The sequence below is a fragment of the Culex quinquefasciatus genome, chromosome 1 (genome assembly GCF_015732765.1).
Source record: "Culex quinquefasciatus strain JHB chromosome 1, VPISU_Cqui_1.0_pri_paternal, whole genome shotgun sequence".
NCBI classification, from domain to species: domain Eukaryota; kingdom Metazoa; phylum Arthropoda; class Insecta; order Diptera; family Culicidae; genus Culex; species Culex quinquefasciatus.
The window spans coordinates 17,373,282-17,401,277 of record NC_051861.1 but is presented as its reverse complement, the minus strand read 5'-3'; the positions used below and the strand labels follow the sequence as shown (position 1 = coordinate 17,401,277).

Sequence of the window (27,996 nt, the reverse complement as noted above, 5' to 3'; positions counted from 1 at the left end):
TTCTTACAGGCGCGTCGCGTAAGTTTGTTTTTGTTTTGCTGTCGAGGGGACCAACAATCGCGATGTTGTGGGGAGTTTAAGGTGAAAACGTGCACGTTAAAATGAGATTGGGCAAATCAACCATTTTGAGTAGAAATTGGTGGGTTTTTTTACAACGTGTATACTCTCACACGGAAATTGCAGAGTTTTGTTTATTTTTTGATTTTCTAAAAATAAATTTCAAATTCCGATTTCGTCATACAACCTTGAGTGTTGTACCCAAACTATTGTGATGGCAGACAAAAATCAAAATACGAGCGCAACCTGTCAAAGCCTGTTGCGACTCAGGCTGATGTACACGCTTACGACAAACCTCTCAATTTTTGTACGGAGCAGCAGATTTATTCGCGCAACAGAAGAGATGCGCAACTTTGAAGAAAAACGATTCGGCCCAGTCTAAATATTTTTGAAAAATTCTAAGTGCAAGTGTTTTCGAGGACCCCAAACTTCATGCTTCCCCTCGAGTTGAGCCTGCGCAGAAATTTTGTTGGTTGGTGTTATTAAAGAAACTTTACTGACGAAACTCTTGCTAATTTTAAATTATAATTTGCTTATAATGCAGTTTATTAAAATTTATTTTGTAATATGAGATAACCCAGAATGTTTGAAAATGTACATGTACATATGATTTTTTTTAAATGATGGCATCGCATTAGCAATCAAATGAGAAAACAGTACCGTTTCCGAACTTGCAAAATTTTGCACTTCTGCACAGAATCGGCAGTAGAGTGCTGTTTGCTTTCGCTCGAGTCTAGGTGAATTTTACCCAGAATTCTAGAACAAATCACCCAAACGTGGGTGAAATTCACCCGGAAATGAGTACATTAGAAAACCTCCAAAGCTCATTTCTGACACATTCGGTTTTTTACAAAATGTTTTTTTTATGAAATGATTCATTCGAAATAAGAGTGTATGGTGAATAAATTCAGCAAAATACCCACACGCTGAACAATTTCTGGTTGAACCAATCAGTAAGGTTACCCAGTTAACTCAATCCGAATTCTGAAACGGTATCTAATTAGAATCGTATATAAATTCCGGGATTCGAGTACGATTCTAATTAGATTCCGTTTCAGAATTCGGATTGATTTGACTGGGTAGCTTTTTATCTTACCTCTGTAGGCTTGAACTTTATAAAGAACTGGACGAAGTCGGCAACACTGCAAAAAAGTGACCAAATATAGTAGAAAATGCATGGAAATTTTAAAAATGGCTTAGCTTTTTTAAGCGTGTCACAGAAGTCATGCAAAATGTAAAGCCTTTGAAGTTTGTATGAGGAAATTCGTCAAAATTTATGGAGAAAAGCAATAGAGCTTTATGACGTTTCGCGTACACACACTTGATTTAGCTGGCCGGACAAAATTTAACCTCAATCTTTTTCGTGTACGTACACGCAATACATGCGCACGTAGATAACTCTATTGTTCCACATTTTACCTGCAGAGGGCGCCATAAGGCTTTCTAGTCAGAAATTTACCAACACATTCAAAGTATGTTTACATGACAGCTGGACGTTTGTTTGCATCAGGTTTCCTATCTCTTTCCAGCAAAATTTTTTGTCAGGCGACTTCTAGCTGGTTTTTTTGACTGACTGCTCGATATGTCAGCCAACATACTTCGCAGGGCTGTGACAGCTACAGTTCGATCATTGTTTGCATCAGGACACTGTGACGAGGAGTTCGTCATTTTTGAGTTAAATTATATTTTTTTCACTGGGCCTAGAAAGCCTTATAGTTGGCTGATCCTTTTTTCTCCGATGTAGGTGGGGCTTTAAAATTATTATTTTTTAATATGTGAATTCAGCGCCTTCGCCCTGTTCCAGAGCCCAGGGCAACGAAGTCCTTGTAGATAAAAGGAAGACACCATAAGGCTTTCTAGTCAGAAATTTACCAACACATTCAAAGTATGCTTACATGACAGCTGGACGTTTGTTTGCATCAGGTTTCCTATCTCTTTCTAGCAAAAATTTTTGTCAGGCGACTTCTAGCTGGTTTTTGACTGACTGCCCGATATGTCAGCCAACATACTTCGAAGGGCTGTGACAGCTACAGCTCGATCATTGTTTGCATCAGGACACTGTGACGAGGAGTTCGTCATTTTTGAGTTAAATTATATTTTTTTCACTGGGCCTAGAAAGCCTTATTGGTTGGTACTAGCAGAAGTGGCCGAAAGTGGTTTTAACTTCATCGTTTTTTGTATGCACTCACATCAGAACTATCTCTCAAAAGTGCATTGTATCATACGATATAGCTTTTAACATTTCCATGATTGTATATGTCTTGAACAGAAAAAGGTAATTGAGAAGGACATCATTGGGTTTTCTTTTTGCATGTTCTAATAAACGAAACCGCCAGAACTAAATAAACTACTCCTTTTTACTCCATATTTACAATGATCTGAACTAAGATAACAACTATACACAAAGCAGGTAACTACAGTGATCGCCGGCCATCACGCGCCATTGTGCACCACTTCCGGGCTACGATCCAGGCACGGTGAACTGAGCCAAGTACAGCGGCTGCTTCTGGGTCCGTTTGGGTCTTCCGGGAGCTTCCAGTGCCAGCGGCCTACTGTGTTTGTATGGCAACGGAAGTGAGTGCGGGGCCGGGGGTCGACTGTCGAACGTCACCCTAGTGGGTGGAATTTTCTTCTTCTTTTTTGGTGGTGGAGGTGGCTGGGGTTGCGGCCGCAGGGTGGTTTCTTTCGGGGTACCACGTGGTGTGGCAATGGTTTCTTGAAGCGGTGCGGGTACTTCTTCCGGTATTCTGGAACGAGGGTGAAAAAAGCAGAGACGGGGACGAGGGACGAAATGGGAGGGAAGGGGCATGTTTCGGAACACAGTGTGTGTGTGTGAGGGAAGTGGGCGAGGTCCCGGGGTCCGGGGAGGTCGATTAGTCTTGTTGGTCTGGTTGTAAATTGTTGTTGGTGTTGTGTTTTGTTTTATGTACAAGTGTTGTTTAACGTGCCACTCTCCGTTCGCCGTAGTGCCACAAGTTCATTGTCACCTTGACAGCAAGGAATGTAGAAGGTTATCCTGCTGGTTCCGACCTGGGTCCAGCTGGGAGATAGAAAACCGGTTCGATTGGTATCGCTGGCTGGGATCCGGCGTTACCACAGCCCATTAAAGGAGTCTAGTTGGCATTCCAAACGGGTAAATATGTATTTACACATCGTCATCGTCAATCAGTATAATTACATAACCTAACTAGTAATAGCGGCACGGCCACAGCAAACAATTCAATTTAGCACCCTCATGAGTTACAACAATCGCAGGAGGCGAGGGTGACCCGCGCCTCACAGATCTTGATCAATAGTAGGCTATGACCGCACACGGCAAACATACTTGTTGCGGTAGAGATTGCATGTTCTGCAAACCATCCAGGTAGGGTTGGAGCCATTGGACAGCAAACCCACCTGCCCGCTATGACGAAGTCCTCGTCGTCGTCGTCGTTACGGTATGCAAAGATCTGACCATCAACGGCGCTCCGATGGCTTTGAGGTGACAATAACATTTTACTCATGCACGTAGAAACGCCACCTCCACCAATACGTGTAGAGGCCTCGACTTCCACTTGCAAAAGAAGGAGTGCAATGGCGAATTAAGTGGCCACATGAATAATACGCTAAAATGCACTCTCAATCATGCCGGGGCATGTGCTGGGCAGAGGACGTGATTTGCGTGAAATTAACCCTGACGAGGACGGGGTTGAAGTGTTGAATTTATGTTGCAATTATGCAGCGATAAAAATGTCTACCGTTGGAATGCGACATCTAACGAGTGTTATGTTTCATTCATCAAAATCAACCCTCTGGCACCACTGTAAATGGCTAGAACGTTTGACAGTCACCAAAACCTCGAAGAGCCCACGTAGTAGTATTAGTGAAGAGCCCACGTAGTAGTATTAGTGAAGAGCCCACGTTGTTTATCGTGGGCTCTTCACTAATACTACTGCGTGGGCTCTGTGAATGTATCAGTATTGGTGTTGTCTGTTTGTTTACACCACATCTTCAAGAAATATCACTTTTTGTGTGTGCAAATCTGTTACGAAAAAAGATGAGAACTGTTGCTTCCGATTAACCGGGAAGATTTGCCGGGTAGTACTGGACCGGGGACTGGCCAAGTCCCGCTGTTGATCCTTCCGAACAACTCGCTGCAATCTCCGGCAGGGAATAACCGACCAAGTGCAGAAACATCCGTGATTCCGGAGATTGTGGCGGAGCTGGTCTTTCCGAACATCCTTCGATAACCTTCTCCGAGGACTGGCCCACTCCCGCTATCGACTCGCACAGAGAATCTAAGGAATCGCGTGCTTCTGTAGAATCCCTTTTGTGGACTCACAAAAAGTTCATCGTGAAGTGGTCCGAACAAATCTGAACTTTGAACTTTCAAAACCGTCTTCATCGCCACTTCGCGGGGCATTTATCCATGGTCTCTGGCGGATAGGGTCCTTCGGGAACTTGTGTTTGGAAATCCGTCCCGTGTCGTTATTTTTTCATGGAAATCATTTCAACACCATTTGAGATTATGCCTTTTTTTACCACGCGGTTTGTTTATTTACAAATTTTGACAGCAAATGCGTTCTTCATCTTCTTTGTTGTCTTCATGTTCGCGTCAAACATTTAGGTTTCATAAACATGGCCGTCGTGACAGGGGGCTGATCAAAATAGTTTTATCAGTTATTTTTCAACATTTAACAAAATATCCAACATCCAAATTGCTTAGATTGCGCAGAAACCAATTTTAACTTCCCGATCTTTTGTTTATATCATGACACTGTGACGAGGAGTTCGTAATTTTTGAGTTAAATGATTTTTCACTGGGCCTTATACAAAATAGTGCTTTTTGCCAAATGGAACAACCAATTAATAAAAACGGCTCAATGTTGAGCAAATGAAAATATTTATTTGTCACACACAACACAAGAACCCAAAATGTCTTACTCTTTGTCTTACCCAGTGTCTCTGATCAGAACTCCTCACTGGGTACTTTGGGCACCGCAGATTAGCATCTAACAAGGAAGCTTAACCTGCTTAATGCTCACTGGCTGCAGTGTAGAGCCCATACAACCAAATCCCCTTTTACTTGGTGGAGCTGAGCAGGTGATGCAAAAAACGAGACACCTTAGCGACAAGAATCGTGTCCTATAGCGGTGGCCATTCTCGACATCGATGAGCCGTGTGTAGGAAGGGGGTGTAGTACGCCGATCCAATTGGGCAGATATTAGACACATGTCGGCAACGCCAAACAACCCCCGCGCGCGCAGGTCTTAAGGGGAACCGACGCCACGTCGGACTTGCACGAGGCAATTATTGCACCATAAAAATTAATTCTATCCCCGATCGTCATCGGCGTCTCAGTCGGTCGTCAAACATGGCTGACAAACCAAACCACATGAAGATTTCTACTTTATTGATCTTGTTTGAATGATTGTTGGCATTACATTTTACGAGCGGTTCTTCGGCAGTTATTGGCATTTTATGGATTGGCCGGCAGAATTCGCACCTTGCGAAACACGCGCCAGAATGGCCTTGAAAACGGCGAGCGGCGCGCCTCCTAACGGAAGATACGTGAAACGTGCAGCTGTCAAAATGCCAATGCACTGTTATTTGGAAGGGTGACCTGGGAAACTTGATTTTCAAATTGCTTGATGTTTTGAAAACGCTGTCAATATACAGTTAAATAATGTCAGTTATCTGTTAGCGTGTGTCAGTGTCAATAAACAGCAAACCAGTCAATTAAGGAGTAGTATAACCTCTCGCCCAAAATAAGAAATAAAAACTCTTAACCAATTCACACACTATTTACAGCAGCGCACGCGCCTACGATCATTAATCTCAAGCTTGTTGTAATTCGTCGGGAAGGAATGGGGTGGGATTGACAATAAAACCAGTTTCGTTCTTGTGTTTTCCTTCTTTTCTCGGCGGCGTCGCGCCTCACGACGGGAATTAAAAAATAATTTATTAAATTAAAAAACACAATAATTAAAACCTAATTGCTACACGGTCGGCTCACTTTACAATCCAGTGATATTTTTTGTGTGGCTTTTTTGCGAATCGTTGCTTCAAGGTTTCGATTTGTACAGCGCCTAGCACTTAAATACTCTTGGTGTTCTTTTTGTACAACTAAACGGTTCGTAAACTAACGGGAGGATAGAGAGATTTATGCCAAAATGTAATCGTTTTAAATTTTCTTTTTATATTGGATTCTGGGAAAAGGGATAGCTGTTCTAAAATTTGATATGGCATCAAATTCATCTCGATCACGCGCGGTTCATACACTACAAACTATTTCGTGGGATATTGCAGTTTTCGTCTTGTTTCGGGAAACTCTAACTCTAATTTACGGAAAGGGAAGTGGGATCGAAGGGGGGTCGGTGTTCAACAAAATACTACAGAGATTTATGACTTAGAAGTATCTGAGATTTCTGTAGACTGAGTTATAGGAATCTGTGGAAAGAAAATGGACGAAAGTGGGAACACTGGTTTAGAAAGGATGGTCCTGCAAGTTTTGCTCAAATACTCGCTCCGCATTATTGGTGTTAGCTGTTAAAAGTTTGTAAGACACGGTCAAGAAACGTGCAAGTTCCTGGACAAAATAATACACAGGTAAAGTAACGGTTACGCATCCTTGATGTTATTCACGCACTAAACACGCAAGTGTTGCCAGCTCTTTGATCCACGCAGGTTGGACTGGGTTGAAGGCTTAGAAGTACTCTACAATTCGCGAGAGGAAATATATACAGGGAGGCTTGTGTCAATAGGATTATTTACACTTAGGGTTTTGGTTTTGTGGGGCTCGGTTAATACTGGGCACTTAAAACTAGGTTTAACACATTTCTCTCGATTTGCAGGAATTGAAGCAGGTTGGGATTTTTGTAACATTTGATACTAAACAAGAAAATTTTAGACAAATTTGAGTAAACTTCAGTTAAATTTACTAACCGAAATTTTTGAATCATTTCAGTTCTGGCAAATAATTTCGGATAGGAGTGTACGACATGGCTGACACTCTGTGGATCAAAGTAAACAAAACAACTGATCTTTTCGATGATACTCAGTAAGCGTGTATGAATGACGTATGCTTACACTTTAATATGAAAGTACTCAAAATCGTAAATTTGTTACACATCGATGTATTTTTTAAGTAGTTTTACATACTTAAAAAAAAATAGAAGAAACAAATTGCAATTCCCGCACATTGAGAGTATCATTCATGCAACTTATGAGCTAGTGTTTCATGCAACAACAAAACATGATGTTAAGATGTAAGCAGGTAGTACACGATTGTTGCCAGCCTGTTCGGAACGATGGCCAGTTAGTATAGCGGCTGTTCTAGTTCTTCGCGTAAATTGTTATCTTTTGTCCACCGCGCTCATATTTACAACATTCCATGCGAGCTTTTCCGCAGATTTTGTTTTTTGTTTGCTAAAAGCTCCGTCGCCCCTGTTGTAGGTATTAATTACTATTCATGTATCATGCAATTAAAAATGTTGAGGGTTTTTCATGCAGATTCCGATTCCCACGTGGGGCACGTGGCGTGGGAGGGGAAGAAGGGAAGGGGCGGCACCGATGCTTAATTGGAATCGGCGTCGTTGCTGTTAGTAGTGGCCGCGTCGCCGGCTGCTCGGTTTCCGAAATTGGTCGGGGTTGGGAAAAATCACACATGCATTAAAGATTTTTTGTTGTTGTTGTTTGGTTAGTCATGGGCAGTGGCAGTCGCAGGCCACCGTCGGGGTTAGTGGGGTTGAACTTTTGGGGCCAGTTGGTTTAAATGGGAAAGAAATCACACCAGATAATAGACACAAAAAAATCAAACGCAGACAGAGAGAAAAATTAGGGTATTATAACAGCAGAGAAGGCATTAAAGCTACGTTAGTTAGGGACACTTTGACGGGCTTACTTGGGGGCGTGTTTGGGGGCACGAATCCGTAACCGGAAGCGCCGACCACCACTCCGCTGGACTCCATCGGACCGTCAGTTGGTGGCGGTGGGAACACCACCGGGCCTGGAATGGAGAGATCGAGGAGATAAAACAAGTCCGAAGTGGTTTCGGTGACCCTCATGAGGTATTGGGTCGAGCTTTAAGTGGATTATTGGTATACAAGTTAAAACATGCAAGATCAAATCAAATTGGTTGGTCAAATTACAATCTGTAACCTATTATTCAGAGCTCAATTTATGCAAAAGATACACTTCTTGTTAAGTAGAAATAGTACACGGGTAGCACAAACAACCTTGAAACTAATTTGATAGACAAGAGAGTTATTCTTATGTGGGTACACTCAAACCCTGATGGTTTGACACTAACCGTTGTCAAACGAACGGGTCACTTTTTAGATTGACGCCCCTTTCACACGGAGTTCACACACTTCCAAACGATGTTTTTTAAGTCTGCGTGAGCGCAGTGTAAAAAGTGACAGTTGTGGACGTGGACACCATAGGCAGAGGGTGGGGGGGGGGGTCAGCGATTGTCTACGCTCCATACAAAAAATATTTGTTTGGATTTCAAAAAAAATGTCAACGTAGTTTATGGATGGCCCAAATGCTAATTCTCAATATATCTGACAATAAAAGAGCCTGAACTAGCGTTCCAAATCACTTATTCTGAAACAAATCTTCATAAATAGGGCATCTGTTCAAAGCAGGGCCCCGGCGATGGCCTGATATGAGTTACCGGACAACATTGGCAATATGGCGTCGTTTGTTTACCAAAAAAAAAAAAATTTTGGAAAATTTCAAAATCTACGGTAAGTTGACGTTTCCATATCAAAGGTAAACAAACAACTGCATAGCAACGTATATCAGCCCAGCAAGTTTTCTAAGTTGATTGTGTATGACGAACGTAAGTTGCAGACTTTCCTAAGTAACTACTTTACTTAGATGTTCTAAGCTAAGTGATTGTAGATAGGCCATAACTGGTGTGTACTATTTTTAAAACCTTACATAATACACAAAATTTTGTTAAATTGTAGAACAGAAAAATGTATTTGAATTTCTCAATTTAAACCGCTTTTATCGTGATTCCAAGTAATATTATGCAACAAGTCATCGTGCCTTTAGTTTATCTTTAGTTTTCAAACCGGTTTGTTACAGATTCGTGAATAAATTTTGAAATTTTGCAATATTTGAGATAAGTTGCAAAATTGCCAACTTCAGCCATGTGCAACAATTTCCAATCAACCCTGTGGGAAACTTGGGTTGGTGCCGTGGAGAGAATCCCCGACACGTCTGGTTCGTCCGGAGATAGACGTTGGAAGGGGCACAGTTTGTTGACATCGACTGGCAGCTGACCGCTGACAGGATATATGCGTTACGGGTGGGCGTAACGCTTAGCACAAGGGGCGTACATGCGGGGGTTATTATTCGGGTCCACACATCTTCCCTCCTCTCCTAAAAAAAGTTACTAGCGCAACTCACAAAAGCAATCAAACTAAATCATTCATGCTGTGTTGCGTATCAAAAACAGTAGAGATATTGTTTACCTCACATTTTTTTTTATCCTATCTTCTTTTGATAGGTTTACCATGTAGTTAAAACATTAACTATATTTCAAACAAGTAATTATTTCGTCATTCTGATAAAAGGTTCCTGCATGACCCTGATTCAACTTGCTTCGGACTTCGACTTTTTGTCTTCAGACCTTCGGTTCGGAATGCGGCAACGCACCTGAAGCACTAAAGCACACACTCGCTTCGAATTGCTGTTTTCAATTGGTTCCGTAGTCTCTGTCTTGATGTCTTGTCCTGCTTCGCCAATTAAGATCAGTTCTCGGTTTTTAAAGACGATCAGATCATAGAGACGATACCCCAAGGATCATTGACGGCACGGTGTCTTTTCTTAAGGCTGGTATGCAGATCGGAAGGAAAGGGGTCAAGAAACAGCTTCACGAACAGCAGAACAAAGGAGAAGGAGAGATTTCTTGGGGCTTTTCTTCACCCTCTCTGGCTTGCTTTCGCTGCCGCTGCTGCCCATTTGATTTTTTTCTTGACCGATTCCTTCCGAAGTGCATACACCGCTTTAGGGAATGGTAGTCGGGTTTGCTTATCCTTAGCGCACCCCACGCAGTTGTCAACATCAGCGTCCTTGAACTGCACTCCAGAGGCAGATCTTCGGCTGACTTCGGCCTTTCACAAGTCGTTGTTGTCTTCTGGTTGCGGCCTTTTCAGTGAGTTCACAAGCCAGAATGACCTATACAGTGAGAGCTCACAAGCCGTTGTTGTCTTCTCGTTGCGACCTTTTCAGTGAGTTCACAAGCCAGAATGGCCTATTCAGTGAGAGCTCACAAGCCGTTGTTGTCTTCTCGTTGCGACCTTTTCAGTGAGTTCACAAGCCAGGATGGCCTATTCAGTGAGAGCTCACAAGCCGTTGTTGTCTTCACGTTGCGACCTTTTCAGTGAGTTCACAAGCCAGAATGGCCTATTCAGTGAGAGCTCACAAGCCGTTGTTGTCTTCTCGTTGCGACCTTTTCAGTGAGTTCACAAGCCAGGATGGCCTATTCAGTGAGAGCTCACAAGCCGTTGTTGTCTTCACGTTGCGACCTTTTCAGTGAGTTCACAAGCCAGAATGGCCTATTCAGTGAGAGCACAAGCCGTTGTTGTCTTCTCGTTGCGACCTTTTCAGTGAGTTCACAAGCCAGGATGGCCTATTCAGTGAGCTCACAAGCCGTTGTTGTCTTCACGTTGCGACCTTTTCAGTGAGTTCACAAGCCAGAATGGCCTATTCAGTGAGCTCACAAGCCGTTGTTGTCTTCTCGTTGCGACCTTTTCAGTGAGTTCACAAGCCAGGATGGCCTATTCAGTGAGAGCTCACAAGCCGTTGTTGTCTTCACGTTGCGACCTTTTCAGTGAGTTCACAAGCCAGAATGGCCTATTCAGTGAGCTCACAAGCCGTTGTTGTCTTCTCGTTGCGACCTTTTCAGTGAGTTCACAAGCCAGGATGGCCTATTCAGTGAGAGCTCACAAGCCGTTGTTGTCTTCTCGTTGCGACCTTTTCAGTGAGTTCACAAGCCAGAATGGCCTATTCAGTGAGAGCTCACAAGCCGTTGTTGTCTTCTCGTTGCGACCTTTTCAGTGAGTTCACAAGCCAGGATGGCCTATTCAGTGAGAGCTCACAAGCCGTTGTTGTCTTCTCCGCGTGTAGTTAAAGAAATAAACAGTTCTATAAACTGTTACTGCCACGACAATCAAGACCAGGCAAATAGTCCTCTCTCTCACTCTCTCTCTCTCTCTCTCTCTCTCTCTCCATCCCTCCAATAGCCTTACTTATTTAATCACCTCCAAAATGCCTTCTGATAAAAGAATCAAAATTTTTAATACGCCATTTACGTTACGTTACTCGATAAATTTGATCCCAGGCGCTAAGATTTTGGTGCATTTTTGGTGTCAATGCTAGTGCTTCCAGATGATTGGCGAACCGCTTGACCAAATTAATCAGGTAATCTCATTTTTTTGCAAAAGAAATAAATATATAAATAATTTATATAAAACATGTTAAACGTGTAATGCTTAAGCTTGCACTCACTAACACATGCAAACCGCTTAAGGCACGACCATGTGAAAGTAAAAAAAAGACAAAGGAAAAAAAATGTCTTTCCCTCTTTTTCACCGGGTCATACAAAAAAAAATCCAAGAGGAAAAACACTGGCTGAAAATTGAGCTCGCTGGCAGAACGGCGCATCCCTGCCAATATTTAACCAGTCCGCGGCGCATCTCCCGATCAGCGAGCAAGTGTAACCCCGAAAGATCTGTATCGCCGGCCAATCTACGCCACTGGCAAAGATTCGAGGCAACTGTCCAGAAAAAAGAATGCGATTCACATACAACTTCAACCTCAATCTTGGCCAATTCCCGTCCTACCTCCAAAACACAAAAGAACGACACATTCTTACTTGATGCTTCACAGTAAATGTTCTTTCACAAATCACTTCACTTTTTCCCACGACATGCCGGGGATTCTCCACTATCGCTAAACTGTATTCACCGTAAATTTTACGGTGTCCTGTCACGGTCGCCATTGTGGGAAACTTGGGTTGGTGCCGTGGAGAGAATCCCCGACACGTCTGGTTCGTCCGGAGATAGACGTTGGAAGGGGCACAGTTTGTTGACATCGACTGGCAGCTGACCGCTGACAGGATATATGCGTTACGGGTGGGCGTAACGCTTAGCACAAGGGGCGTACATGCGGGGGTTATTATTCGGGTCCACACAAACCCGTGCGGGAAACCGATAATAGGGTAATTCATGCGCTCCAGACTGTCAAAATTCCAAAACGTCATTGCCAATCTTCGGTTCGCTGCTTTTATTTGTGTTTGATGTTTCGGGCCGAGACTCTGGTTCAAAGTGACAGCACTGGCAAGACACTCTGAAGTGAAACTACTCATTTATAACTAAAATGCATGCCAGAATTTTTATTGAAGCCGATTCTAAAAAAGCAAATCAACCACAGGAAATTCAACATTTGTCTTTTTTCTCATCACCTCTTGTTACTAAAACCATAAATTATTCCAGCCAGAGCAAATTTATGTACTACAAATTGTAGCGTTCACCTCCCGGCTAAATTACAGGCTTGCCCCAACCGAAGTGAAAAGATAATTTTCTCTTGGGTGCGCTGCCGCAACAGCCCGACGACCATCCATCCTTCAGCAGCACCATTAGTTAGCTGCCGTAGTACACTTCTTTCGATCGAGAGCAGGAAGCGTTATCCGTCTGATGGTGGCGGTAGTACATGATAGTTATCTCTCCTGCAACTGGAGCAAAGTGGGCCCTCCTCTTGAGTAACACTCCATCCATCCATCAGCATACTGGTGATATGCCAAAAGGTCGCTGGAATTCACCTTTTTTACAGCGCTTCTCCAATTTGTCTTGCTCCACCACAAGCATATACTTGTTGCGAGATTAAGCACTAAGATTGCAGTGTATACTAACATCTCGTCAGCTGACTAGATTCCGCGCCTTGGTCATAATGCCATGCAGAGAAAAATGTAAATTTATTTGCCCTCTCGAAGTCATCGTGGAAAATCGCAAAGTTCAGCATAAATTATCTACGCTGAGCGATAGCTAGAACGGAGTAACTGGAGGAATTCTGAATGTCTAGTCTTGGCAACACTGTTTTTGAATCAAACTGTCATTTTTCGCCAAGGTTCCTGAACCTTAAGGTATGCCGAATCGTAAACATCATATACTCACCTCGGTTCTGTCGGGGATCGCGTCCTCCGGCCAGGCTGTTCGAGGAGGTAAAGTCCTGGCCGCCGAACGCCGTCGGCCCACCAAAGTCCCCGGTGAGCGAGCTGAGGCTGAACGCGGGCAGCGGACTTCCGAAGCGCTGTGCCGCGGCCAGGGCGAGGGAGAGGACGAGAGCGAAGCAGACTGCGAACTGCAAGACAGAAAGAAAAAAGAGAAAAAAAAAAATTAACAATAAATACCATCGATTAGTTCCACGTGTTAACCCGCTGTACGATATCCGATCGGGTTGTTACTGATCGCGGGCAGAGGAAAACGAGAGAGGAAGTTTCATAATCGGTTCGATCGTAGCAAGCCAAGCCATGGTAGCCTACATTTCAGGTGCACCGAGTAGGCCAGCCGTGGTGAACAATGCAAGAAACTGCCGCGGGTCGAAGCAAGCCGCATCAAGTATAGGCTTGGCTTGGGAAAGACAAAACCGTAAAAACTTCAAAATCATGATCAAGGTTAAGGGAAGAACCGCTAGGGGCGGACAGGCTTGACTCAACGCGAGCTGATTGTTGTTGTAATGATAGCTTGGCGGGCTCGAAACCAATCATTTGGCTACTTGGGTTTGTTGGAAAACTGGCAACACTACCTAATTGTTTGTTATATAGCAACTGTGACTCTCATGAATTCTGAGATTTTGTGAAAGTAAAGTGTTGCATTTAATTGGTCTGCTATTTAGGAGTAAAAAGGCTTAATCTAATCTTAAGCATAATCATAAAATCTGAAAGGTTTACTGTGAATTATCGCCAGCATTTGTTAAAATTCAGCAGTCCAGGGGATCCAAACCAGTTTTGCAAACTTTTTGTTAAATATTTCACAAGTATTAACATTTAAGAGTGAATCGGTTGACTAGTTACCTAGTTGAAAAAATGGATACATTCATGAAAAAATACTCATCACACTAGGGGAAATATACCCATTTTCAGCACATTAGGGTTTTCGTCCAACTCTCAGAACCAGCGATGGAATAATCATCACCAAAACTAAATCATTGAACGTTCTTCAAGAGAAAAAATCCGAAGGGAGCATGGCTCTCCGCTCTCGCACACGAAGGATCGGTTAAAGGAATCTAAAAAAATCATCATCTTAGGGCTTTTGTTAATTTGATTTGGTTAACCGCGGTGGATTTTCTTGAAATAATTCGAACTGTCAAAAATCCACCAAAGCATCTACCGGTGGATACTTTTCTACCACAGATTTTTGTGCGATCAATAGAGGTTCCTACGTGCGCATGTATTGCGTGTACGTACAAAAAGATTGAGGTTAAATTTTGTCCGGCCAGCAAAATCAGATGGTGCGCTAGTGTGCGTACGCGAAACGTCATAAAGCTCTATGTGGTAGATGCTTTGGTGGATTTTTGACAGTTCGAATTATTTCAAGAAAATCCACCGCGGTTAACCAAATCAAATTAACAAAAGCCCTCTTGATTATTCGGCGGAATATCTAATTCACTACTACACTTGCAAGTGTAACGTCACACGTCGAAAAACGACCTGTCACATTTTGTAGATCGGCGATGTGTGTAAACAAAGTGAAATAAATACTTTTAAGTAGTGCTGACAAGGAAATTCACAAAAAATCATCAGCAAATTGATTTTCATAAAGAATTTTGGGAGCGATTTTCTTTTGCGTGATTTGTCTCCTCTCTCTTTCGCGGGTGGAGAAAGTTCGCTAGCGAATTTGATTTTTTTGCGATTTTTCCATCCCTGCTCAGAACTTTTGAAATCTTCCGCTACACTCAAAGTAAAAAGTATCCTTTTTTCAAGTTCACCCGTCGTCACCCTTTACCTTTTAAAAGGGTGACGCCGGGTGAACTTGAAAAAAGGATAGAAAGTATCCTTTTTGAGGATTGAAAGTACCCTTTTGAGGGATACTTCTGACTTTGAGTGTATGAAAACACGGTTTAGCACATTTAGCTCAAAAATGACGAACTCCTGTCGTAAAACAAACAACTCCCGTGAGAAAGAGAACGCAGATTCTGAGGCATACAAACCAACTTATGTGACTCTCAGTGTGTAAATTGTGTGTAAATTTTCGACTTTTTAAATAAAATTATTTTTATCAGGTCCTTTTTGGTACTGATACCTGTTTAGGACTGAATCGGCTTTTGTAATTATTTTTTTTATGCTAAGAGTAATTACAGAGGATCTTGTGTGTAATAGTTAGTGAGAGGGAAGCCGATTACCCGCGGCTTACTCAGGGACTAGAGAGCCTTTTAGCCGATAAAATTGCGAAAAAGTTTTCAACACATGTTTTCCAGAGCCGGTTACATTATGGCACCTGTTGTGGAGACATTTGTTCAACATTCAACACAAATAATTTTGAAACAAAACAAACGTTTTTGTTGTAGCACAAAGCAAGTGTCATTTTTAAGTTAATCCAGTTGCGTAAAAATTACGCAATGGCCGCCAACTTTGTTTGCAATCAGCGCTGTTCCAAGTCTAACAATCAAAAACGGTCAAAACGGAACCGGTTTCGGTAAACAAAGCTGCCCCATAACGAGGATCCTCCAATTTTCGCGTTTGTTCGATAAATTTTAAACGTTGATTGGCGACATTTAATCTCGATTTTGGTATGTTTTTGTACGCGGCTTTACAACCGGTCTAACCAATCAAACAGGAAACAACCGTGAAATTTATGCTCGATTCCGTGCGCGATTGGGTGGCCAATGCACGCCCAATCATAAACCACTTTTCCTCAATAAACAGATTAAAAATCAATCGAGATGGCGATCAGACCTAGACAAATTATCGCAGCACAAAAGTATCAGTTGTGCACTGTAAAAAGTGTGAATTTTAATTATTTTTCCTACGAACTTTTCGAAGTAGCCAAACCGCAGAGCGTAAACAAATGCATTTTTGTGGTTTTGTGGTTGGGAGATGGAATTATTTATTTAAAATCGCTTGCAATTTTCCTTCACACGAATAGTGTTACGAAATGCCAACCTTCCGCTCCCGCAGCGCAGCAAGCGCTGGGAAGTTGTAGCGTTTTCCATACGTCAGCTACAGAGCGCTACAAGGTCGATCAAATAAAAAGGGCACATTCCCATACATCGCCAACGGGACCCGAAAGGGTCATTCTGGACGGGATCGGAACGTAGCAAAATATGAAAATTCAGACCACTATTACGATGGAAAGGCACGAGTTTGGTTAAGGCGTTGCGGGTTTCGGTGTAACCAACTTACAACCGCTCAGGGTTATATTCCCTTTAATGCAATCCATATGTCAAATTAGTACACTCAAGGCATGCTTGGGTGCACTCGATTAATGGCGCCGTTCTATGCCCGTACACCGAGAGGATTAATGAAGGCTCTTTCTTTGGCGCTGGGCACAAGCCCGGTGAAGGAGTAGAAGGAAAACCGCCGTTGGCCATTGAGCAACGGCGCATGATTCTATTACCCGGTGTACGATTATTGGCGAAAAACGCGCCAGAAAGCGGATCATTGTAGACGGCGGTAGCAAAACAAAAGTCGTTTGTTTCGCCAAATTAACGGCGCGCGCGTTTTGGCGAATTTTGAACCGTTCCGTCGTCGCCTTAGCTCTGTCACCGGCGAAGGGCAGCGGATGATCGTTAATCCGAGAACTTGTTGCATAAGCGCCCAATGTCTTTAGCGACACGATGCGCGGGTGTCTACCAGTGTTGCCAAGTCATCGAATTCAAATGACTCCACCCAGTCGCTAACATCAAGATCGACATCTAGACGTCAAGGTGGTCGCGGACGATGTCCCAACGCGATGGTCTCCATCGGAAATCCGTCACGTTCTCAGTCGATCAAGTTCTGCCCGGGGTGTCTCGGCGGCTCGCTCTATCCAAGTAGGCCTCTTCGTTTGCTCATGCCCGTTCTTGATGCAATATCCCGTCAGAGCGCGCGCGCTTCACGTTGTTCATCCCCTGACTGAAAAGTCCGTCGGACGTCCGTCGTTTGTCGTCCGTGCAATCGTACGACGTCGCACGACAATGTCGCGCGACTTTCGCACGAATGTCAGACGTTTTTGCACCAAAATGTCGTATTTGTCGTACGATCGATAATCGAAATCGCTCGACATTGTCGTACGACATTCGACGGATGTCGCACGGTTTTGTTATTTAGGATGTCGTACCTTTGTCGTGTGCTGTCATTTCGGAATTTTGAGGTTATTTTTAAAATAAAATTCACTTTGTTGAACTTTTGGATTATTTTTATTCATTTTTAATAGTTTGCACTAGTCTGGCACATTGTTTTGAATTATTCACTATCACTGCAGCCACAGTTTTCCTAATTTCGCTCAATGGCGGCTAATCCGGTTGCCTTCGGTTCCGCTGGACTTTCCTAGGTCTGTTAAAAGAAGGAAATACAAACCGACTTCGTTTGGTTCGACGATGGCCAACCGCTGTGGGAAGGGTTCTGTTTGTCTACCCTGCCAATGTTCGAGTGCTGTAATTTGTCCCCCTCCATCGCCTTCACCTGGAGGATATTCTCGACCGAAAGTATCTCCAGGAAGAAGAATGAGTTCTTGATAATGGCGCTTTTGCCATTCCGCTAGAAGTTCAACACCACCAACGCAATTTCATTGTCCTTCTCTACTTGCTGGTCCACGTCCAGCAAAAAGCACTCTGGAACGAATCAAGAATTTTAGAATTTTAAGATACCTATTATGTGTTATATATATTTAGAGTAGTGGCCATGTATTTTATTTTATAGAATTATAGACTTAAAAAGATATTAAGGATTAGAAAATTTAAAAATTTTAGAATGTTAAATTTAAAAAAAGAACCTTCAAAATATTTACACTTTCAAACATTTTAAAACTTCTATAGTATATTAGAACTCGAAGAATTAAAAAAAAGATTTTATTGAAATTTAGAATATTAGCAATTATTTTGTACCATTAGATTTTAAGAGAATTTTAGAATTTTAGATTTTTAGAATTTTAGAATTTTAGAGTTTTAGAATTTTAGAATTTTAGAATTTTAGAATTTTAGAATTTTAGAATTTTAGAATTTTAGAATTTTAGAATTTTAGAATTTTAGAATTTTGGAATATTAGAATTTTAGAATGTAGGATTTGAATAATTTAAGATTGTTTTATAAACATTAAAATGTTAATATTACTTATTTTTAATTTTAAACTTTTAGAACTTGACAATGTTAAAATTTTAGAATGTGAAGAATTTGAGGATTGTACAATCTTATAACTGTAGCATTTTAGAAATTAAAGAATTTTTGATTTATGACATATTGGATGTTCAGAATTCTTGAAATTTCGTCATCCAAATCACTCCTGGCACAACTCCGCCAAAAAACACTACTCACCAGTTCCATTGATAACAATTTTTGGCGGATCAGGATCGCTGCCGGGAGTTTTTTCGTCCTCCTCTACCTTTTTATTACTTGACGTTTCATTCTCTTCTGCAAGGAGGATTGCTTCCACGATCGCTGACCGGTTACTTGCCCTCCATTTTCCGGCATAGCCCGCCGGGTTCATTACATTTTCCGTCCGCCTTCTAATCCACCCACCGAAATCTGGAACAGCAGAAACTTTGATTAGATCCCTTGCTCATTCCGGCCGTAATCGGATGACGTGGACTAATGGCACTGACCGGATGATAAATGTGATTGCTAGTATTTACAATGACAAGATCGGTGCCATGCCTAGCATCGAACCATGTTTCCACTGCTGGACCGGTACTCGGCGTATGGCATCTGAAAAATAAACAAAGAACAGTGCCCAATGCTCTTGAATTAAAATAGAAATCAACTAACTACTCAAACAAACTTACTTTGTTTTGCTCCTATTTGATTTTGTATTTTTTCAAAATTGATGCGAAAAAAGATGTCATGCATGTCGAGCGTTTGGCGTCCGTTTGTCGTACTTTCGACCAATCGATATCGAAACGGTAAAATCAAAAGCGTGCGACAACTCGTACGACGTGCGACATTTTTCAAACAGGGTCATAATGATCGCGTTGTCAATCATGATCGCGCGCGTCAAGATGAAAGTGATCAACACGCGCGCCATTAGGGTTCAATTAATTGAAGGCGATTATGCAGATTGCTTCACGACGATGCTGATGGTTGAGCACGTCCACCTGACGACGATGATCGACAGAAGAGCAAAACATTAATTCTGACAAGTCGCGATTGTTTTGTGTTGAAATCGACTTTGATGGCGCAAGGCGCTAAGCGCCTTTTGTTAGCATGAGTTTTTTTAAAGAAATCATGACTTCATGGTCGACGAACGGGAAACAGAATCAGATCAATAAAAGATTATGAACTGTAAATAAGGTTTTTATGAATAAATATTTAATTTAAAATATTTAGGTGGATATTACTATAAGCAGATATAAAAGTTTAATTTAACGACAGTGTTGCCAAATAAAAATATTTTTTCGTGTAAACCTCGTAAGGCTTTTCAGTCAACAATTAACTAACACATTCACTGTATCCTGTATATCCGCACCACTACAGACTCAATCGCGAGTACCCTAGGTAGAAATCCATACCTCTGAGTGCCACAGAAGTTGGATTGCTTGCATCAGAATCTGCTTTTTCTTTCTCGCAAAAGATGTTTATCATGCGTTTTTTTAGCTGGTGTTTTAAGGTTTTCAACTCGATGACAGTTAACATATTTCGCAGGGACAGTGACAGCTCGAGCTCGATCTTTGCTTGCATCAGGACACTGTGACGGGGTTTTATTCATTTTTTTAGATAAATTATAGTTTTTGCTCTGAAACTAGCAAGCCTTATGTTGATTTATACATCATACATAAGGCATGTATGACGTATGATATCTGCACGACTCAATTTTGCAAGCAACATAAAAATAATATTACATATCTACAAAGTGCTTCAACTATGACAACTAAACATCTACAAATCAAATCTGTCTGCGCCACTACCCAGACACCATAATTACTCGCGGTGACCTTAACAATCAACTTGAAACGTCTCAACGACCATAATTTTTCGTCGTTCGCACACTCCATTCCACCCCCACGCAGCTTAAACAATGCGCGAAAACTATGCTGTTTTACGCCAAATAAACGATCGTAAAACAAACTAAACAATTTGCACGTTGATCATATCTTCTGAAAAACGAGAAAAAACATAACCTTAACCCAGGCAGAACCAATTAATGTTTGGGTAAATAATAGCAGAAATAATACAACTTCCAGCAGGGGTTAAGCCACCGCTTAAACCCCACGGTAACCCATGCTGGGTTACCGTGTTACCAGGTAAAGGTGAAAAGATTACCAACGGGTAGCGTTTAAATTATGCAATATTGCGATTGCATCTGGATCTGTACGTCAGAATGACAGCTGAGGTTGTCAAAAATGCACGTTTAGGCACACATGCTGAATTAATCATTAAATTTGCTTTTCCACAAACAACGAGGTCGCGCCGCGACACTGACCACTGACACACGAAGTGACCGTGCTGACATCCCCACCAGATCAACCCGAGAACTGACTGATTGCAGTTTACGGTGCAAAAAACGTGGAAGTTTTTCATCATCCAGTGTTGGCAGCTGATCGGCAGCGTACTGCGCGCGATGATAAGTGGAAACGCGCGCGACAAACTTGACCCAGTAAAAATGGCCGCCGTCGCCGATGGTGAGCAGCCTTACGGTTTAAATGGCCAACGGGGGCGGATTCTGCTAACTCGGAAGGGGGGAGGGAGGAGGGGCTTGGAGAACACCTGTTTGCAGCCACACGTTGAGTAGCCGAACGAACAGTGTTTGTTTATTATTACAATTAACTGCTTCATGGGCTTCAACGACAGCGCCGACGCAGCGCTCAATGACAGTTTGGTAGTTAATCCACCACGCCACCTTGTGGTTTAGAGTCATTGCATGTGTCCACCACACGCTTTTGCGCTCCGATTAATCAAGGCGTCTAAATGAAATATGTCTTGTTTTTAAAGAACCAATCGAGACAGTTTCGTCATGGATCACATTCTGTGGTTTTGATATAGTTACACTGTAAGAACTTAACCAACGGTATCGTTAGGCGTCTTCTTCCGGATCATTACTCATTCGAACAATGTTTCCAGCCTGAAAAGTCTCAATTATCACCTAACCCGACAGGCAGCTCCGTTCGATCACACCGGGCAGGCAGTTTACAGCATTTCATCAGCTGTTATTTCTCACCTCCCAGCGGCACGCGAAGCATTTACACGCGCTATAATTGTGGGCCTGCCAGCGTCCGTACTGACGTTTAACGAGGGTAATTTGACAATTGATGAACAATGTGTGAGTTCTGAATATTTGGCAACACTGCCTAATGTTCATAAGACAAAATAACCCTAAATATGGCTAACGTATGACAGATACACCCAGTCAGGACGTTCTAGCAGGATTCTAGCAGAGTTCTTACAGAGTTGGATATTCTTACAGCATTCTAGCAGAAATGTTCTACCGTTCTAGCAGGATTCTGACATAACCAGCTCTGCTAGAATATTTCGTGACTGGGCACATTCAATCTTGCCCTTTTTAAAACCAAAGAAGCGTGCACAAGTGACACTTACACGTTTGCCAAATTCTTACCAAAATTAGGTGCAAACATCATCAAATTACTCCTCCAATTCCACTAAACAGCTGCTAACCGGCTCGAGTCATGCCTCCCAAACCGTACAAATTGCATACGAAATTAATCAGCCACGGGGGTTGCCGCGTAATTCAGGGGGCTACCCAGTACGCACGGTTAACTGTCACAGCGGCGAAACGCCGCACGATCGATGTACGTACACACTATCTGCACGATCAATCTCGGTACCGAGCGACTCCGAGCTATTAGCACAACCTAATGATGCAAATTCCAGTCTGTCACGAGCACAGTTGACCATCCAGCCGGTGACTGTCAACCAGCTGTCACAGTAGTGGAATGCCTCGTCTGTCACACGGTTGATGTGTGGACGGCGTAATGATGTGAAGTGTCACATTGTTGTAACTGGGAGATTTAAAGAGACTTCATTCAACCTTTCATGAAATATTTTACTCAATTTTATAAAAGAGTAATTTTCAATCATCGTGCATCAAAGTGACAGATTTCTTTGTTGCCAGATGTTCACGGATCATCAAATTTTTGATCATCCCTGACCTGTCTCAAATTCGTGTGATCCCACGCCCACGTTTGTTTACATTCCACAGCATCAAGTTGATGCCATCAACAAACATCGCAGTCGTTCCGCAAACAGTGTTTTTCTTCACGCACAACCCACCAACATTGTTGACAGCTGTGAGCGCAGAGAGCGCGCGAAAAAAATCCAATTAATTCAGTTCCTACACGACAAGTTCAGCGGATCTACACAGCCGCTATGCCGTTGAACCGTCGCGCTTACTTCCTCCACCGCGGTCGGAATGTTCCACCACAACCGCGGTGACGTTCTCAATGCAAGTGAGTTGACTTGCGGTAGTAACTTACGGACTCGGCAACAGAACACACAACAACACACATCTGGGTAGCCTTGATACAGTTTTGAACCGCGAGTGACGTACCGTGCTGCCCTGGCAACCGCCAGGGGGTCTAATTGCCATGGTTACCAACGAGTGCGATCGCGTTCTACTCGTTTCGGTATTCAAAGTAGCCGCGAAGTTCCCACGTTGTACCGTTAGAGGTTCCCTTTAGGCATCAGTCACCAGGCCGGGTCAGCGCCGATGATCCAGGAAGAAGATTCGCGATCGCTTGGCACCCATAGATGGCGCTCATTAAGATTGGGATCTATGTAGATGTCGCCGCTCGGTGCAGGTAACGGGACTTGCTCGTTGAGTGCATGCGTCAGCAGTTCAAATAATTGTACGGTTGGGGAAGTCATTAGTTATTTGTGTTGAGTTGAACGGACGATCAAAAGGTTTCATTGTTCTAAGGCAGTATTGAACATAACAAAGATTCAGATTGCATTCATGTTTACAAGGAGAATCGTGTTGAACGAAAATGTTTACAACTGATAAACGTTCATCTAAGTTGCTAAAAAGGGGTGTGTCAGTAAGCGAACAGTCAGCTGTCAAACTACACGTTAAATAAATGTCAATGCTTATCTGTATGAAGACTATGATTGCAGCTGACAAAAATCCCAAACCCGCAAATTCTCCAACCGGATCACCAAAGAATCTCGCAAAAGTCACTGACCGCACGCACACCCATTCAATCCGCATTAATGTCAGCTGTCACGCCGTGCGCGGATGTCAAGTTCTCTGCCGCAGCCTCCGAATAAGGTGCCAAAGTCGAGGTCCCTTTCGAATGAATGGCAACCATTCGCAGTCCAGCCATACCGCTGCGTTAGATATCTTACTTTTTGCCAGTCTCCGGCTATCGGTACGCACGCCGGCTGATTGACCGGTTCAGCAGGCGATCGTGCACGGCTCTCGGTGCGTGGAAGCGGGAGGTGACCGCGGAGCTCTCCTCACTGCATTTGAAGTCGTCACCAAACTTTAAGTTGATCAAGATGGTGGGAAATAGGTAAGAGTTTCGTCCGATTTTTTACGAAAGTTTTCGCGGCGCGCATCCGAAACGCAAACTAGAACGCAAGTAAAAACGCAAATTTATGCGTTCCTTCGTGGGCACCTATAGCCATCTTGGCTCTTCGTTACTTGCAGTTATGGAAAGTGAAATAATAATTGCAGCGGGGTCGGAAGAGCCGCGCACGGAAAACCCGTTTTCGATCTACGCAACGCCAGCGTCGGTCGGTCTGGCTCGTTGACCTCTGGATCCCTTTACGCCGCGTGGTATCAATTAGAGTAACCTCCTCCTCATGCCACCAGGTGGCTTCGGCTACCACCGAGTATTGCGTGCAAATGGACTTCTTTGTCCGGCGCACTACGCTTCGGTGCGACCCTGACGCAAACGGCTCAAGCGCCGCGGACAGCGTCAAGTTCGAGGCCGCGGGTCGTTTTTGTGGTTTAATTAAAGTCACCACCGGTGTTTTCTGCTAGTCGGAGTTCGAAGCCAAAAAACAGAAGCATTAACGACGAGCGCCGCCAGAATTAATCGCGTCGTTACAGTAGGCTCTGCCGCAGCCGCGGTGACATTGACATTGACAGTTAATTCGAAAATGGCGTGAAAACGGATTTTACTGGACGAAAATTGGCTCACCTTCGAGAATGGGATGGCAAGGGCGGTCAGAGCTAACGTCTAATTTTATGTAAACAAGCTCCACTTATGGTAAATTACATCGTGACTTGACAGATTCTGACCAGTCGCCACATTGGGCAACAGGTGACAATTGACCAATTAACGGTTACTTAGCAGCAGACTGGTCAATTGCTTTCAACGCCTGCTGCAACGGCTCATAAAAATTCATTTTGTGGCGGCTTCCTGACGCAAATGGGAATCGAATTGAAATGTAAATATTTATCACGGTTGAACGGCACCGCAACCATGACAGCTGGAAACGGAACTGATTTGATTTGTGACACCTGGGTGTTCATGACAGAATGTGATTCACCGTCACTAATAAGTTGGTTCTTGTTAAAATTGACGTTTGAGATGGCAGCGCATCCGCGTTTAAGAAGTTTTACATAAGTTTTCAATTATTAAATTTTAATTTTCAATGCGTAATATTTTAATCCACCAGTTACTGAATCGCCGTCCGTCAAAGCTGGTCGATAAAAATTTAAAGTACCTTTATCTACAGCAAGAAATTGCTCACAACTCTGTTGTCGGACCAAGCAACATGCTCTGAGGTGGCAATTATATCACCTGGGTGTGCTGCACGGCACCGGCGGATGCTGCACTTCGCGCAGACCAAGCCGGTAACAATCGACCAGAAATCGGTCAGTCTCACCGACGTACGATACGTAATCAGAAAACATTTGCATACACGGCCGGGTATTGGCACGCGTTCCCATGGCAGCTTTTCTGCCACCTGCTATGATGGTGGTTTTCAATAGGTTTTTGATCGAAAATATGTTGCGTTTTTTTTTTGTAAAATTGAAAGTTCAAAATAATTTTTATTAAGTAAACCTATTTAATGCATGTAATTTAAATTCCTTTCTTATTTTAATCACCTTAAATTAGCGTGTAATGATGTAAAATCTTGAATATCTTGGTATTTAAATTCTAACTGAAACGAATAAGGAAATTCAAACCATTGTCATAACCAACCATAACTAAAATGATTATCACAACGTATAAAGGTTTGCACTTTAAACCGAAATTACCGAAAGCAATAAATTACGCTCTCAAGCTAGTGGTCACCAGACCAGCAGCAGTTTCGCACAAACGTCGTAATTTTCCTACAAAGTCTAGTCGAAGAAAAGTGCCGTGGACATTTGTCCACGCAATTTTCCACTCACTTTCCTCTCAAACGTGAGCAAATTACGGGTTCCACGGAGCAGAAAAACCGGTTGCCAAACACACGTTGCGCTCTGCGCATCCACAACTGAAAGATGGGTACGAAAACAAAAAACGAAAAAATACATTTCTAATATTTGAGAATGGATTCAAGAGATGCAACTTTTTCTCAGTTCAATGACTCAAACGCTTACACGCTGAAACAAAATTAATCAATTTTGAATTTAAGCTACTTTTGCTGCACGGGCAAAGCAGTTTTAAGCCCCTTCCAAATGCGTTTCAACAACAAATCGCGCGGAGAAAAGTGAATCGCTGCCTCCGCCATCAATAGTAGAGGAAGCAAGTCGGTAAAAAGGAACAGGTTGAGCTCTTTTTCTTCTTCTGTGGGTACGAGAGCGAAAGCCCGACCGGATGGCTGGCTGCACTGATAATAATTTATGGCTGCACGATGACCAGTGAGTGGGTTACGAGAGTGCTTTGCGAAGTGCTGCATTGGGAAGAGGATCGAAAATTTGCATTTTTTTATTATTCACGATACCTTATTTATGATCGGAACTGTTTAACGTATCGTTAAATTGCGTTGTGTTATCTCGATTAATAGATTTGAATGAGACTTTTACACGACAATCATTGGTCAATAAATAAATCTTTTTTTGCAGATCATAAGAAAGTGGGTTCGTCGCTTTTTTATATGCAGTCTTTTCCAAAGCAGTTAATGGTTAACGACCATTTTAAAAAAAACACTGTCATCAAGATACAATTAAAATTTAAATGACTTGATTATGCCAGAAAATCTTTCATGTAAACCTACATACAAATTATAAAAGTGTAATCTATTGGAAAACAATTTTAATGATTTAAAAATTTTTAGCGAGTGCATGGACACTTCCTACAGACGCCCTTGCTCCGATCTCGTCACCGGGGTATGTAGTGACGACAGTTTGGGACCATCCATAAACCACGTGGACACTTTTTTGGAAATCTCAACCCCCCCCCCCCTTCGTGGACAATTGTCCATACAAAAAAAATCTTTTTTGTATGGACCGTGGACAATCGCCATACCCCCCCCCCCCCTAAGGTGTCCACGTGGTTTATGGATGGTCTCTTTCCAAATTTGCATTTTTGTGGTGGTGAGAAGCTGCATAATTGATTTTACCGTAATTTACCAGTTTCAGACAATTTTATCCTGCACTTCGACAAATTTATCTTTGCTGTGTGCAGTCCCTTTAAATCTACACAAAGATAAATGGCCGCAATGGCATGTAACGAGCAGTTTGAACCACTCTAGTCCCAGCATAACACAGCCCCTTTGTTGGCTTTTAACCAGCTCACATTATTTTGATTAAAAATTCCATATCTGCATCGTTTCCCGCTCACCCGCACGGTTGTCGTGCATTTTCATATTTTCCTCAAATAATTTTCCACCATCCACGCCTCTCGAATAAATCCATTCACCAATGGCGACCAATTAAAGCCTCCTTCCAAATCAACAGTTCAAATCAAATTAATGCGTGGGTGAGTTTTTCCGTTGGTTCCATAATCCATCGTCCATTTTTTTAACCTTTGGCAGCACTTTCACACTTTCGTTCAGTTAACGACCGTAAATTATTGTCCGTTTTTATCTTCGACACAACAAATCTCTTCACTTGTTACTGACAAAAATTATGAACAAAACTTACAGCTTTCATTTTGGCTGGTTCTTCTTTGTTTCACACTCAAAACACTTCTGGAAAACTGATCGGCTAAGCTGGCAGCACTGCACTCGTTAAGGATCCAGGGGAGCAGGAGGGGGCGATGACAGTAACAGGATCACCACGCACACATCCAAAAACACTCCCACACACGAGCAAGCGAAAACACGAAGAGATGAAATTCACGGAAATCCGTAGGGTTCGTTCTGGACGATTCGAGCACTGGGCACTAAATGAGTTACGCTCGGTTCGGGGAGCCCGATTTTATATATGAAACCTGCACGATCGAGAGCCCGCCAAGCTACTAAAATCGGGCGCCCGGTCAGATAGTAGGCTGCGGGCGTGCGCGTGTGGCGAGCGCGAAAAACAGCTGAGCTGAGAGAAGATCAGGAAATTGGCGATCGAGTGCGCTGTGACGATCGGTGGATGCTCCCACGTGAGAGCGGGAGAGAACGGAACGCGCTCTCATCGGGGTGCCGATCAGCGGTGTTCAAACGGGTTTTGTTTGTTTGTTGTTGGGTTTTTTTCTGGTCCTAAACTGAAATTTGATTAATCATTCTGATCAAATATAGCACTTCCGTAAGATTGTTCTTGTTGGAATCTAAGTTTTTTTTTTGGTTTAAGATTTCAGCACATTTCTATCCAAATTAGTTTTTGACAATACAGAAATAACTCTCTGCTGACAGTATAAAATTGAATTTGTTTTGCATTCCAAAATACCTATTTGTAAGGCAGTTAAGCAGTTAAAATAGGGGAACAGCATCTAATTC

General features: G+C 42.8%; 1 protein-coding gene across 3 annotated transcripts; it reads right to left on the bottom strand.

The window, feature by feature from the left end:
* Positions 1 to 5,935: 5,935 nt before the first annotated feature.
* Positions 5,936 to 27,532, bottom strand: LOC119768841. Of its 3 annotated transcripts, none has more exons than XM_038260261.1 (4): positions 27,215 to 27,532; positions 13,224 to 13,410; positions 7,940 to 8,044; positions 5,936 to 7,659 (listed from the first exon to the last, which is right to left on the bottom strand). In XM_038260261.1, exons 1-4 carry the CDS (start codon positions 27,221 to 27,223, stop codon positions 7,613 to 7,615), a joined length of 348 nt encoding a protein of 115 aa, XP_038116189.1. In that variant the 5' UTR covers positions 27,224 to 27,532; the 3' UTR covers positions 5,936 to 7,612. The 3 variants fall into 3 exon arrangements, with proteins under 3 accessions (XP_038116189.1, XP_038116201.1, XP_038116194.1); XM_038260273.1 differs by having other exon boundaries at positions 5,936 to 6,753; positions 27,215 to 27,531; XM_038260266.1 differs by having other exon boundaries at positions 5,936 to 6,486; positions 27,215 to 27,530.
* Positions 27,533 to 27,996: the final 464 nt, after the last annotated feature.